The 13,365-nt window shown below is 27.5% G+C and overlaps 6 protein-coding genes across 14 annotated transcripts in view; 2 read left to right on the forward strand and 4 right to left on the reverse strand.

The window, feature by feature from the left end:
• LOC124947234 (CTP synthase) overlaps window positions 1-3,090 on the reverse strand; it is a 5,279-nt gene extending 2,189 nt beyond the window's left edge. Inside the window, exons 1-5 of one of the 2 annotated variants that reach the window (XM_047489109.1) lie at window positions 1,603-3,090; window positions 830-895; window positions 654-739; window positions 418-549; window positions 35-199 (exon numbers count right to left, since the gene is read on the reverse strand). In XM_047489109.1, coding sequence (XP_047345065.1) covers window positions 35-199; window positions 418-549; window positions 654-739; window positions 830-895; window positions 1,603-1,768 — 615 coding nt within the window. In that variant the 5' untranslated portion in view covers window positions 1,769-3,090. Of the gene's footprint in view, window positions 1-34; window positions 200-417; window positions 550-653; window positions 740-829; window positions 1,001-1,602 lie in introns of both variants that reach the window. The other variant, XM_047489108.1, reaches the window with a different exon arrangement.
• On the forward strand, window positions 2,098-3,408 carry LOC124947241 (ribulose-phosphate 3-epimerase). Its single transcript, XM_047489127.1, has 4 exons — window positions 2,098-2,608; window positions 2,695-2,802; window positions 2,873-3,094; window positions 3,162-3,408. The coding sequence occupies exons 1-4, from the start codon at window positions 2,372-2,374 to the stop codon at window positions 3,267-3,269; spliced, it is 675 nt and encodes a 224-aa protein (XP_047345083.1). The 5' UTR covers window positions 2,098-2,371; the 3' UTR covers window positions 3,270-3,408.
• On the reverse strand, window positions 3,240-5,282 carry LOC124947239 (putative methyltransferase C9orf114 homolog). The gene has a single exon (XM_047489124.1). The coding sequence runs from the start codon at window positions 4,609-4,611 to the stop codon at window positions 3,457-3,459; it is 1,155 nt and encodes a 384-aa protein (XP_047345080.1). The 5' UTR covers window positions 4,612-5,282; the 3' UTR covers window positions 3,240-3,456.
• Window positions 4,991-12,618, forward strand: LOC124947236 (inositol polyphosphate 1-phosphatase-like). 3 transcript variants are annotated; one of them, XM_047489114.1, is made up of 8 exons: window positions 4,991-5,520; window positions 5,686-5,923; window positions 6,028-6,129; window positions 10,064-10,164; window positions 10,300-10,429; window positions 10,541-10,570; window positions 10,637-10,784; window positions 10,862-12,618. In XM_047489114.1, the coding sequence occupies exons 1-8, from the start codon at window positions 5,494-5,496 to the stop codon at window positions 11,322-11,324; spliced, it is 1,239 nt and encodes a 412-aa protein (XP_047345070.1). In that variant the 5' UTR covers window positions 4,991-5,493; the 3' UTR covers window positions 11,325-12,618. The 3 variants fall into 3 exon arrangements, with proteins under 3 accessions (XP_047345070.1, XP_047345069.1, XP_047345071.1); XM_047489113.1 differs by having other exon boundaries at window positions 5,011-5,355; window positions 5,486-5,520; window positions 10,300-10,570; XM_047489115.1 differs by lacking the exons at window positions 4,991-5,520; window positions 5,686-5,923; window positions 6,028-6,129 and adding exons at window positions 9,320-9,481; window positions 9,556-9,740 and having other exon boundaries at window positions 9,934-10,164; window positions 10,300-10,570.
• On the reverse strand, window positions 6,376-8,978 carry LOC124947235 (protoporphyrinogen oxidase). 3 transcript variants are annotated; one of them, XM_047489112.1, is made up of 3 exons: window positions 8,523-8,906; window positions 7,735-8,447; window positions 6,376-7,523 (listed from the first exon to the last, which is right to left on the reverse strand). In XM_047489112.1, exons 1-3 carry the CDS (start codon window positions 8,815-8,817, stop codon window positions 7,179-7,181), a joined length of 1,353 nt encoding a protein of 450 aa, XP_047345068.1. In that variant the 5' UTR covers window positions 8,818-8,906; the 3' UTR covers window positions 6,376-7,178. The 3 variants fall into 3 exon arrangements, with proteins under 3 accessions (XP_047345068.1, XP_047345067.1, XP_047345066.1); XM_047489111.1 differs by adding an exon at window positions 8,919-8,978 and having other exon boundaries at window positions 6,378-7,523; window positions 7,735-8,832; XM_047489110.1 differs by having other exon boundaries at window positions 6,378-7,523; window positions 7,735-8,905.
• LOC124947237 (RYamide receptor) overlaps window positions 11,771-13,365 on the reverse strand; it is a 26,916-nt gene continuing 25,321 nt past the window's right edge. For all 4 annotated transcript variants that reach the window (XM_047489118.1, XM_047489117.1, XM_047489119.1 and 1 more), the window contains 2 exons: window positions 12,681-12,921; window positions 11,771-12,559 (listed from right to left, as the gene is read on the reverse strand). In XM_047489118.1, coding sequence (XP_047345074.1) covers window positions 12,375-12,559; window positions 12,681-12,921 — 426 coding nt within the window. In that variant the 3' untranslated portion in view covers window positions 11,771-12,374. The remainder of the gene's footprint in view (window positions 12,560-12,680; window positions 12,922-13,365) is intronic.

Below are 13,365 nucleotides of genomic sequence, written 5' to 3' on the forward strand. Positions count from 1 at the left end.
TATTTATTAAAAATATTTTTAAAAAACGCATTACCTGGTCAGGCTCTACATGACAAAAACTTGAGATCTTTTCTTTTACTGCATTACCTATAGGTTTTTCAGATCGACAAACTATCAGATCAGGAGATAATCCTAAACCACGTAATTCCCTTACACTTGACTGAGTTGGCTTAGTTTTTGGTTCTCCGGTACAACGTGGCTAAAATTCATAATATTCTATTGATCTATACATTTTTTATTTATTATTATATTGAAATCATTTACAACAAATCATTTACAATAACTCATTTATTATTATATAAAAATCATTTACATCATTACTGATCCAAAAATAATATCAGTTGGTATTTGGCGCAAATTCAGGGACATGTGCTATAGCTAAAAAAGAAAATAATAGTAATTGAAATTCTCATATACCTGTGGTACTAAGGAGACATGAGCACAGCAAAAGTTTTCCCTTTTAACTCTGAATTGAAATTGCCTGAAAGCTTCTACAAATGGCATTCCTTCAATATCTCCAATTGTTCCACCAAGTTCAATGATGCATACCTAATATTATAAAGAAATTGAAAAATGATAATAAATATCAGATATAAATCAGGTAACAAAATTATTTCATAATTTAATTCAATTATTTCATAAGTATATATTACTTCTGGTTTACCACCATCTTCTGACACTGACTGATTAGCAACTTTTTCAACCCATTCTTGTATAGCATCTGTAATATGTGGGACCACTAAAAAAGACAATTTCAATTATTTATATACTTATTAAACTTGCCTTCTCCCCGTCCCCAATTCCCTATAATTAAAATTTCTCTATATACCTTGTACTGTCTTGCCTAAATAATCACCACGTCTTTCTTTTGTAATAACATGTTGATAAATTTTTCCTGTAGTAATATTATTTTCCTTATGTAATATAATATCTAAGAAACGTTCATAATTTCCTAAATCTAGATCTACCTCTCCTCCATCGTCAAGCACATAAACTTCTCCTATAATGAAAACATCGTCATATATATATATATATATGTATATATATATATATATATATATATATATATATATATATATATATATGTGTATATTAATATCATTCTTAACATTGGATACGTTATAAGACAATAGAGGAATAATTACAATTGATAATCAAAGTATACGATTTCAATAAACAAGTCATTGTTACAAAGCAATTTCAAACGAAAGATATCAAAGAAAGCAAAGTACCAAGAAATATTTATCAATAAGTATACTTCTATAAACCTTAACTTGAGAGAAAAAGATATTAAATTAGTGTCTACCTTTAATAATTGAATTTTTTGAATTTGTGTGAAAAAAAGTTTGTTGTTACAAAAATGAAAAAGAAAATAATAATAATAATAATGATAAAAAGAGAAGAAAAGAAAAAAAATGTAATAGAAAAGCACGTGGTCATGGGACCAAGGCGGGTAAAAGCATACAATATGGCTGCCAATAATACATGCTTCCTTGTCATAGAACTTTTGCAAATAAAAAGAAAAAGAAAACTATCAATGAATATGAAGAAAATGTAAGGAAAATAATGAAGGAATAAATTTTGCATGTTTTATTTTTTTACCGTGCTCGTATGGCGAAAAAGTACCGGCATCTATATTTATATAAGGATCTATTTTGATGGATGTTACTTGAATACCGCAATGTTTCAATATTGTACCAAAAGAGCTAGCTATTACACCCTTTCCAACACCACTTATAACACCACCGGTCACTAAAATGTACTTCATAATTTTCAATAAAAGTGAAATTTCTTATTTATTGAAACTAATCTCCTTACGGTAATAAACAACACAACATCACAAAGACGCACCGGCAGAATAGATCAATCAACACCATACACCGGCAGTATGCACTTGATCTATACTCGTATAGCGTGTACTCGGTGTTCCAATAAAAGTGCACTAATATATATGTAGAATGAAACTTTGCGTCTTTCAGGCATGCTACTGGTCGAAATATCGAGTTATCAAACCGGCTTGTGCGTAGGTTGACCAATACGTTTGAAGTTTCGTTAGCGCGCATTACGTTATTTATGAATCACCTATTACTCGTTAAAAATTTTTATTCTAACATTTCCATTAATTCTGTACATAATGTATACTAATTTTTATTTCATTTAATTTTTTTTCTTTTTTAAAATCATCCCTTCATAATCTTAATCTCCAAAAATCTATATCTTTTGATTGATAGATTTATACGGAAATCAGATAAAATAAATATTAGATCTTTATGAAAATACTTCTAAAGTTGATAACTTTTTTCTTCTTTTGAAACACGTTGTTGTAAGATCTTCGTAAATTTAAAACATTTTTAATAGCATTTTAATCGCCATGGCTAAAAGTTTAACAGCAAAAATTGGACCTTCGATTTTAAATGCCAATTTAGCACAACTCTCTGAGGAATCGCAACGTTTGTTAAATAATGGTGCTGATTATCTTCATTTAGATGTAATGGATGGTCATTTTGTTCCTAACCTTACTTTTGGTCATCCTCTTGTAAAGTGTCTTCGTAGTAAAATAAAAAATGCATTTTTTGAAACACATATGATGGTATCTAATCCAGAACAGGTATTAATTTGTACTCAATGCATTTTCTCTTATTCATTATTTGTACGCAAGATAATGTTCTATTTTCTAATAACAATATGTTTTAGTGGATCGAACCAATGGCTGATGCTGGTGTAAACCAATATACCTTTCACGTAGAACCAATAAAAGATGTTCCATCAGTTTGTAGAAAAGTTAGAGAAGCAGGAATGAAAGTAAATTTGTTGTAATACTTTGTATACAATATCTAATGTATACATGATAAGTAAATTGTTCTGTTTATAGGTAGGAGTTGCACTTAAACCAGGTACACCAGTCGATGTAGTTGTTGATTATGTAGATTTAGCTGATATGATATTAGTTATGACAGTAGAACCGGGATTTGGAGGACAAAAATTCATGGAATCAATGATGCCAAAAGTAGCATGGCTTAGAAAAAATTATCCTACTCTAGATATTGAAGTTGATGGTGGAGTTGGCCCAGCTACTATAGAAGCTTGTGCAAAGGTATCTTTGATATATAAAATATTAATTTTTACTTATTCTAAGATTCTAAACATTCATATTTTTATAGGCTGGTGCAAATATGATAGTATCTGGAACAGCAGTAATTGGTGCTACAGATCAAGCAAAAGTTATAAAAGATTTGAAAGATGCTGTAAATTGTGTATTGAATAATTAATATGATGTTTTTATAGAAGACATTCCAAAAAAATATCTTCAATATTTACAAAAAAAGAAGAATATGGAAGATAAAATCTTATTAGTAACATTTTGTAAATATTAAGTATATTTTACAAACAAAAGTTTTATTAAATATTCTTGGATATTATTTTTTATCACTTTAATAATGTAAATATCAATGTTATTTAATCTTCAACAAAACTATCAAATTGAGCATTTGGTAATACAGGATTTTTTGGGAATAATTTAGTCCTCAATTCTGCAAGAGAAAGTAAAAGTGCTTCTTCTGTCCTAATTGTCCTTGATCCTTGATGAGGACATATATTTAAATATTTATGAAAAACAGATGATGGATCTTCATCTGGCAAATCTGAATCAACTTCCAGTGCAGCTTCTAATCCTGATAAACCACCAAAAACTATCAAAGCATGATCATATTTCAGACTTTTTGGTGATATATCGTCGATGGATGTTCCTTTATCTGAAGTACCAATAGTCAAGTCGTATCCTTCCTTATAAGAACATTTTTTAAACACCTCTGAAAGATTCTTAGCTAATTTCACGCTATATCCCCAATATATTCCTGTCTCTGATTTTGGCTCTGTTGGAGATACTATAATTCCTTTCATTTTCTTTGGATTTTCTTGATTTGGTGGTATTTTCACAGTTACCCTTAAGCCAGGCATCAATTCTTTGTCCACTCTAATCTCATTAAGAAGACCTACGTTCACTTGGGAACCCTTCCCAGTTTTTACTGGTTTATTACTAACTACACCCTCACGATAAAGAGATACATCTTGTTGTCTGAGATGATGAGGAGCATCCAAAGGATTCAATACACCCGCGTATTGTAAATCCTTGTGAATAGGAAAGAAATGTTTTCTAAGATACTGCGGACACTCTAAATATTGTAATATTTTAACTAACTGTAAGCAACAAATTCTCCCTTCACCTAAAACTTCGTCTGTTCTCACTTTTTTCTTTTCGCTTTCAGTTATAACACCCTTGTCATCGAAAACGACAATTTCATCTACTTTGTAAATACATGCGGCACGTGCTATTTGTCCTGCAAGATACGTTCTCAATTCTGCAGATTGTGCATTGTCTAAAATCGAGCCAGGTATCGCGATGGTTATTGTAGAAGTATTCCTTTTTTTAATTTTTGCTTCGCTCTCTTCCTTTTTCGTCTCATTTTCAATGTTATTTCTCTTCTCTTCTTTTTTCAACTTCTTTATTAACCTCTCCTCTTTCCATTGCTTTCTCTGTTCCTTCTGCAATCGATTATATTCTTTCCAAGTTTTTGCTTGTGTTATTTCCGTTATGTTAACTGAAGATGACATTATCTTCTTAATAAATAATATTACATTTTATACAAAAAAAAAAAAAAAAAAAGAAACATACATCGAAGTTAAAGAATTAATATGTATAAACATGTACTCTCGAACGCGTTTTTTAGGTTATGAATATCAATCTTAATATTTCGCGGTCCACGATTGACGCAGAGCCATTACGCACTTTTATTCCAACATGTCGAGAACATAATACGTATTTAACCATATATTTTTCTGATTATTATATTTTGTTTATATAAATGTTGAAATAAAGAAAATTATCATTAGTTTTAATTATAATATGTATATGTTTTTAATTTTTTTTTTTAAATAATCAACAATAATGGTCTATTTTTAATTGAAAGAAGTCAAACGTCGATATAATTGTTTCCTTAAGAGTTATAAATATGTTTTGATAATTTCAATAATATGATGAAATAGATTATAAATATTTTAAATATTCTTTTATATCTTTTTTTTTTTTCTAGACAAATTTTTACTAATCAATTTCTCACATCAAATATAAGCATACATAACTTTAGATCGAGTTCAAATAATACTGTTTAAAATTATTTTAGCGTTGCTTTCGATATAAGTTTCATTTATGTTTTTGTCGTTAATAGATACACATAGTCAAAGGTGAATTTATACATTGATAAAATTATGTTACATCGGCACCACTCTATCGGTAGACTGCAAAGTGTTTTACTTGGTTATAACTGACAGTTATTAACGTGACTTTACAATTGTTAGGTGAATTGTTACCAATAAAATATTTCTTTTTTCCTTCATTTATCCATGCGTTTATTATAATTTAATTAATTAAATATAATTTATAATAAATTATAATAAAATATTTATAAATAAATTTACGCGGGATAAGAAGAGGTTATGGCTACGGAAGAAGGTTTCGAACAGGTAAAGATTTTAATAGCGTATAACTTTATGATCATTCAGTTATGAATTAATAATTATAAATTTGTAATAGAAATTTCAATCGAATAAGTATTAAACTATTAATGTAATAATAAAAATATTTATTTGAAAAAATATTTCGAAAAAATATTAATTCGTAACTATTAGTTCGAAGATGAAGAGGCTGAGATTGCTATCGGTGGTACATTACCAGGAGGAAGGAAACGTCTCTTTTCGAAAGAACTTCGATGTATGATGTATGGCTTTGGTGATGATCAAAATCCTTATACTGAAAGCGTTGATTTACTTGAAGATCTTGTCATCGAATTCATAACAGAAATGACCCATAGAGCTATGGAAATTGGACGTACTGGACGAGTTCAAGTAGAAGATATTGTCTTTTTAGGTATGTTTAAATTACATTAATCTTTCTTTCATCGAATACAAAAGGATATATTTCTAATATAAAATATTCATGATGCGTATATCTGTATGTATTTATTCATTTAGTTAGAAAAGATCCACGCAAGTATGCCAGAGTGAAAGATCTTCTAACAATGAATGAAGAATTAAAGAAAGCAAGAAAAGCATTTGATGAAGTTAAATATGCAGGTACTGTTAGCCAGTAGAATTATGTTTATATTATGTTTTTAATATGATTTTGTCTGATTGATGCAATCTATGTGATTTTCAATAATATTTTTTTTTTTAATTAAGAAAGGAGCATTAGTAGATATAAAAAAAAAATGTTATGCATCCATATAGATTGCAAGTTATTAAGCTTAAACTTTAATAAGTAACATAGCAAGAATATGTTTCAATGTTTTTATAACATTGTTTGGTTTGTGCAATGCTATAACATTGCATTATTTGTACTGAGCTTAAGAATGTAGAGTTATTATTTCTTTTATTATTTATTTATTTTTTTTTTTAATTTGTTTATTCTTTATAAATTATTTCTTTAAAAAGACAAAAGTTTACATTAAAAAATATCTGATATATAGTACATTATGTAGTAATTTACAATACAAATATGTTATCTTTTAATATCTGCATGCCTTACTTTGCATGCCTTAAGCATGTCCATACTTTTTATGTTTACATTCCATGTACATGCAAAGACTGGACATTGTTTAACTATTATTCAAGAGAATAGAACTAAAACGTAAAGAATATTAAATTATTATTACCTAATACAATTGGTATATATTATGCTTTTCAATTTTTATATATATATATTTTTTTTTTTTTCTAAATGATCAAGTTAAATCTTCATTGAACAATTTCTTATTAACATATAAATATTTTATGTTTTTACATTTTATTTTATTAAGTAGTGTATACGTAAGAAACACACATGTACATGAAGTATAAGGCATTGTTGTTAATTGCTATAATAAATTATTTGCAATTTTTATTGATTATTCATTTGATTAGAGATGTATTTTTATTTATTTATTATTTATAATATTATTATATAATAGTTTCCCTATTTTTCATTCTTTGTTACACAGCTAAATCTTTTTTATAAGCTTTTTTGAAATTAGCTTAAAAAATAATGCATGTTTTTTATATATCAAGTTCTGTTTTTTTTTCTATAACATTAATAACATCGTGATTAGTGGCTACAAAATGCTGTACAAAATTGTTGTAGTTTCATTTCAGTTTTTTAGTTCATTTGAATGTTTCACAATCTTAGAAACAGCTTCTTTTGCTGACAGAATAACGTCATTGATTCCCACACCTTGGTAAGAAGAACCACACAATGCTAGAGGGATTCTACGTGAAGAAATATAATCACGGATATGATTTAAACGTTGTGCGTGACCCACTACATGTTGGGGAATACAGTCTTTCAGAATGGCCACATTAAAGGCTATGGGCTCTTTTTTAATATTCAGGATTTCTTTAACTTGTTTAATTGCTATATTCAACAAATCTTCTTCTGATGGATCTTTGCCAAAGTATTTTTCAAACCATGCACCACCCATCATTACTGTTAGTACCTGGTTATTAAATATCTTATATGTAAATATAAAATTGTACAATTGTCTAGTCTATTATAGATATACAAATATAGATAAAGTTTTGCACAAGTTTTTATTCCATTTAAAAGAAGTTCTTAAATTAATAATCAATAAAAAAAGTAATATAAAAATGTGTTCACAAGTGAATCTATTGTAAATGTAAATAAAATTTTTCTATTTTTCTACATACCGTCGAAGAGTTTTTAGGAAAAATACACGAATCAAAGATCACGCCAAGAATTGGAAGATTTTCTCCTGGTGGAACAAGAAAACCAAATGCATTGATAGGCAAGACATTATCGGCAAATTGTAGATTAACTACGGCCACTGTAACCATAGGTATTGCTTTTAATTGTTCTGCTAAATCAGGATATTGTTCTTCCAATAATTTTGCCAGAATTTTTGCTGGTAGACTTGAGATAACGTGAGAATATTTTTTTGCCTTTCCATTAATAGTTAATTCAACATGATCGGATTGAAAAAATAGTTTTTCACAGTGACTATTTAATTGTATATCAACACCTTGAGTTTGTAAATTATTTCCTAAGGAACGTGGTAATTCTTCGAGTCCTCCTTTTAAACCCCATACTACCCATTTTTCTACGTCAGCTTTTTTAACTAAGTTCGATTTATATTCTGTCATATTATTAACATTTTGCATTTTAAATAATTCTTTGAATAATCCTTTTATTATAGATCCATGTTTTTGTTCTGCTTCAAACAAAGATTTCATTAGAAAGTTTACACTTATCTTCTGTGCATCGCCAGCACAAATTCCGCAAATCATAGGACTAACAAGATAATCAGCAATATCTTTTCCTATTCTTCTTGTAATAAAACTATGTATACTTTCATCATCCTTACGTACCATTGGTGCTATCAAATCTTTTATAAGAAAACTTGCTAAAGAACGATTTAATAAAGAATTAGTTTTAAATATACTAAGGAAAGAATTTGGTAATAAATGTAATTTATTACGCGAATAAATCATTCTATTCTTAGCACTAGGATGATCTGATTTAATAGGAATAAGTTTATTAGTTAATTGCAAATCCTCCAATAAATTTAATGTATTTTTTCCAGCTGATCCTAGACATCTTATAGTTCTTGGTCCTTTTTCAAATATTATTCCATTTGATAATTCATAACTTCTTATCCATCCACCTAAACGATTAGATGCTTCTAGCACTGTTATTGGACCAATTTTAGGATTGTTTAGTGCATAATATGCGGCTGATAAGCCTGATATACCACCACCAAGTACTACCGTCATTTTAAAAGAAGTGCACTGTAAAAATATAATAAATCTGAATGCGTATATTAAATCTGAAAGGTTAAAGTGTTAACGATGATAAATATTTAATTTTCTTATACATTATATAGTTATTTTATTATGTTACATATTTTCAATCTAAAGGATAGTAAAAATAATACAATTTATGTTATATATATATATATATATATATATATATATATATATATATATATATATATATAAATTTTTTATATTACAATCATTAACGAAATAACCTATAAAAAACTGATTTGTTCTGATTGGTTGAATTCATTAGGAATGTATTGTTTTTTATTGGACAAGAATGTGTTTTACTTCGATATGAGAATCGAACCAATCAATTTTAAGTTCGATTTCAAAACTATGACGAGTTCAACATTTCTGAATGATTTTTGTATTTAAAAAAGTATAAGTATTTTATTAATAACAATAATAATTATCAATTATAAAATAAGTTTCATTATATCATCTAAAAAATTCGACTATTAAGAATTATTTTCTCGTCATATCTTAATGAATAATTGTTCAATTTGAGCATTGAGCTATCGATCTTCTATGAATATTACTTGTTGATAAAATTAAGATATAATTTTGAAATATAAGTTTCGTCATGTCATATTGGAAAATTGTTAATTTATATTGGGTTTGTATCGATATTAAATATATTGGTTAAAATTAATTGTGCATGAAATTTACAGTTCATCTGATTTTCATTAGCATCATGCCGGCACACTATATTTGTATAAAAATCAATCAATTCATAGACACCTTTCGAAGACGTAAGTCTATAAGATTGAAGAGAAATTTTAAATTTTAAATAGTGATGTAGTGATTGTATAACAATAACATTAACGTGTCTAATGTATATACTGTATACCGAGAAGTCGATAATTCAATGAAAGGTATTATTATGAAACAAACATTTTAAGGATTCTTTGTAATTTATAATTTATAAACGTCTTATGCGTTCTTGAGCTTTGTTGGTGACTCAAACGGAAGTGTCTTTTTTTTTTTTTTCTTTATTACATTCAGTGTTTTTAATTTATATTCAGTACATATATATATACAGATATATTCGGTCATTATAAATTTCAGTCTTTAAATTTTAAAATCATGGAGAATGGAAGCAAGTTATTATTGGTTCTTTTAAAGGCTTCAGAGAAGGCCGCTAATATTGCTAGAGTGTGTAGACAAAATAAATCACTGTTTAATCTTTTAATTCAAGAAAAATCAGATACAGAAAAAAATCCAAGTTTTGTTAGGGATTTTAAAACATTGGCTGATGTTTTGATTCAAGAAACTATTAAACATGATATAGCATTAGAGGTAAGGCGAATATAGATATTTATTTGTTGGCATTAAAAAAAGGATTAAATTAATTATTTAGTTTGTTTATTATTAAGATTAATATATGATATATTTAAGTAATACGCAAATAGAATGTCTTGCAGAAATAGTTAGTTTCCAGAATTAGCAAAAGTTGTACAAGGTGAAGAAAATAATACATTTACCAACACACTTGGAGAAACCATAATTGTGGAAGTATGTTCCACTTGTTCAGAAACAACTTTACTACTAGCCAGGGTTATGGGTAATGATACTGAAACAGCTAGTTTTCTTGCTATCGAAGTTCATAAAGATATTCAATTGGAAGATGTCCAAACCGTGCAAGACATTCCTAATGATTTTACTCTGCCTATAGAAGATCTTGGTATATGGATAGATCCAATAGGTAAGAATTTATATATTATAATCACTACATATTGTATAGATTGAACAATAAGTAAAATTGTTGCAGATGCGACTGGAGAATACGTGCATCCTGCTATAGATGATAAAGGTTTACATTGTGTTACAGTATTAATAGGTGCATATCTTAAAAGTACAGGATTACCAGTATTAGGTATTGTAAATAAACCATTTTGTGAGTTACGTACGGATCAATTGTGAGTAAATAGTTTTAAAAGAACTTTTATTTGTTTTAAATAATATGAATAAATATTAAAGAAATTATTTTTGTCAGATGGAATGGTTCATGTTATTGGGGATATTCAGAAACTGATACGGACAAATGTTACTCAAGCATTATTAAGAACTCTGTTAATGATACAGATGAGACAAGTAAAACGATATTTATTGGAAGATCTGAAGATGAAGATTTAAAATCTAAACTTAGAAAGGCAGGTTTCATATTATTAGAGATAGCTGGTGCTGGAAATAAAATATTAAACGTTGCCTTAGGCATGGCAGCTGCTTATGTACTTTCTAAAAATTCTACTTACAAATGGGACACATGCGCTCCACAAGCCATATTACGATCTTTAGGTGGGGGTATAGTAGATTATCAAAAATTTTTAGAGAGTACAAATTTGGATGATTTGGATTTAAAATATTCCACTACTATTGCAAATGCAGCAAATAATGGTGGATTAATAGCATATCGTAATATTGAAATGTTACTTACATTGAAACAAATTCTATGTTAAATGAAATCATTCAAATGAATTTATTAGATCTAATAATCAGCCAAAGATTATTTCTTTATACATCTTGCTGTTCGTTGTTCATTCAAAGTCTATATATATACATATATATATACAAACTTTTTTTTTTCTTTTATTAATTAATTAAAATTATTGTTTAAATTCAATGTCTAATATCAAATTATCCATACAGTTCAATCTAAATAAAATATAAATGTATCAATGTGATAATGCATATATTTCTATTGTGTATTATGTGATTGTTTTTTAATATGTAATTCGAATAAGATTATTGTTTATATCAAAGATAATTTTATTGCCTTATAAGTAAACATACATTTGGTACATGCTTAAAGATACACACAAAATAAAATAACAGCCAATGAAGGAAAGACAGATATACAAGCGAGATATCGAAAATTGGTCGCATTTGTTATGATTTGTTTCATTTTCTTTTTTTTTTTCTTTTCCTTTACTTTTTTTTTTTTTTTTTTTTTTTTTTAATATTATTTTATATCTATACCGTAATACATGGCTCGAAAACTTTAATACAAAGCGTGAGGAACGAAATTTCCTAAAATGAGAATTTATACGAGTATTGTTAGGTCAATTTGTTCGAAACATAAAATTAGAAAAATATACGTAAGTACATATAAAAAGGAACTTAATACGTAAGAGTTTAACACTTGAAGTGATTGCTTTATTTTTTCAGTTTATTAACGTATCATAAAGTGAAATGAAAATTTTTTTTCATGATATTTGAACAGAGAAGGGAAAAGAAAGGACGTGCGTTCAAAGATAATATTAATTTTTTACATTTTTTTTCTCGTTTCTTTTTTTTTTTTTTTCTTTTTCTTTTTCTTTTGTAGAATATACAAGAAAAAAGATATTTCCTTAGTTGGTGAAAGTAAAAATCAAAATAAGAAAATGTGATCGCGTAACTCGGTTATTATACGATTATACAAATTCATATTTCCCTAAATAAAACATTAAAACTTCGAAAGAAAGTTTTCTTTTATTTTTTCTTTCTTTCTCATTTTTTCTTCTTCTTCTTTATATCTGTTCCTCTAACTGTGATAGTTGAGACTGTGGGATATTAGTTCGCAATGATTCGTTGTTACGGAAGCTGGCACTTCTTGCAGGTGCTCCATGATTTCCATTAGTTTTGTGCCTGACACTGACATAAGTCGTGCTCGTGTTTTTTCGCTGTAAAACAAAATGACTGGATCCTTCGAGATCTGAAAATAAATAAATAAATAAAAAATAAATAAATAAATAAAAAAAAAAATATTTCGAATCGTGCTTTTATTTTGATTTTTTAATTATTTTGTTCCTTTTTTCTTTTCTAATTTTTCTTACCTGTCAAGGGCACGCCCACCATACTGGTATTATACGTATGTCTTCCTCGATTATGTATGAATCTATGCAAGCATGGTAAACGTCCAAATGCAATGATAAAGCCTGCACGAAATCTGACATTCATCCAACAATAGATTACTGGATTGTAACAGGAATGTGACATTGAAAGCCAATGAAGGGCTGCCCATATGAATGGAAGACCCGACCAGTTATTTAGTCTCTCATCGAAATCTAATACTATCTGACAGAGAGATGTTAATCGAGTAATTAGAACTTTTTTCTCTGGAAATTTGAATTTTATTATTATCAGTTTTAATTATTAAATTTTTCGACATTTGTAATGACTTTGGAGAGAGGGGGAAAAAAAAGAAGAAACGGGAAAACAAAAAAGTCGAAACTTTTATACTTTTACAATTTTTCTTTTTTTTTTTTTTTTTATACGATTAGTTGTAACAACGAAAAATTTTAAACTATAGAAATATATATTTAAAACGATAAAATGCATTAAGACGCATAACTTTTACGTATATAAAGTTTTGTTTTTTAACGATTTTGAAATAAAAAAAAAAATATAAAAACAACTTTAATAATTATCATCCCCATAAGATTAAGATCTAAGTGTAGCTGAAAAGAGTTAATAAAATATTATAATATTTTGATGCGAAGATACGAAAATACTTGTACG

The sequence above is a fragment of the Vespa velutina genome, chromosome 2, assembly GCF_912470025.1.
Source record: "Vespa velutina chromosome 2, iVesVel2.1, whole genome shotgun sequence".
NCBI classification, from domain to species: Eukaryota; Metazoa; Arthropoda; class Insecta; order Hymenoptera; family Vespidae; genus Vespa; species Vespa velutina.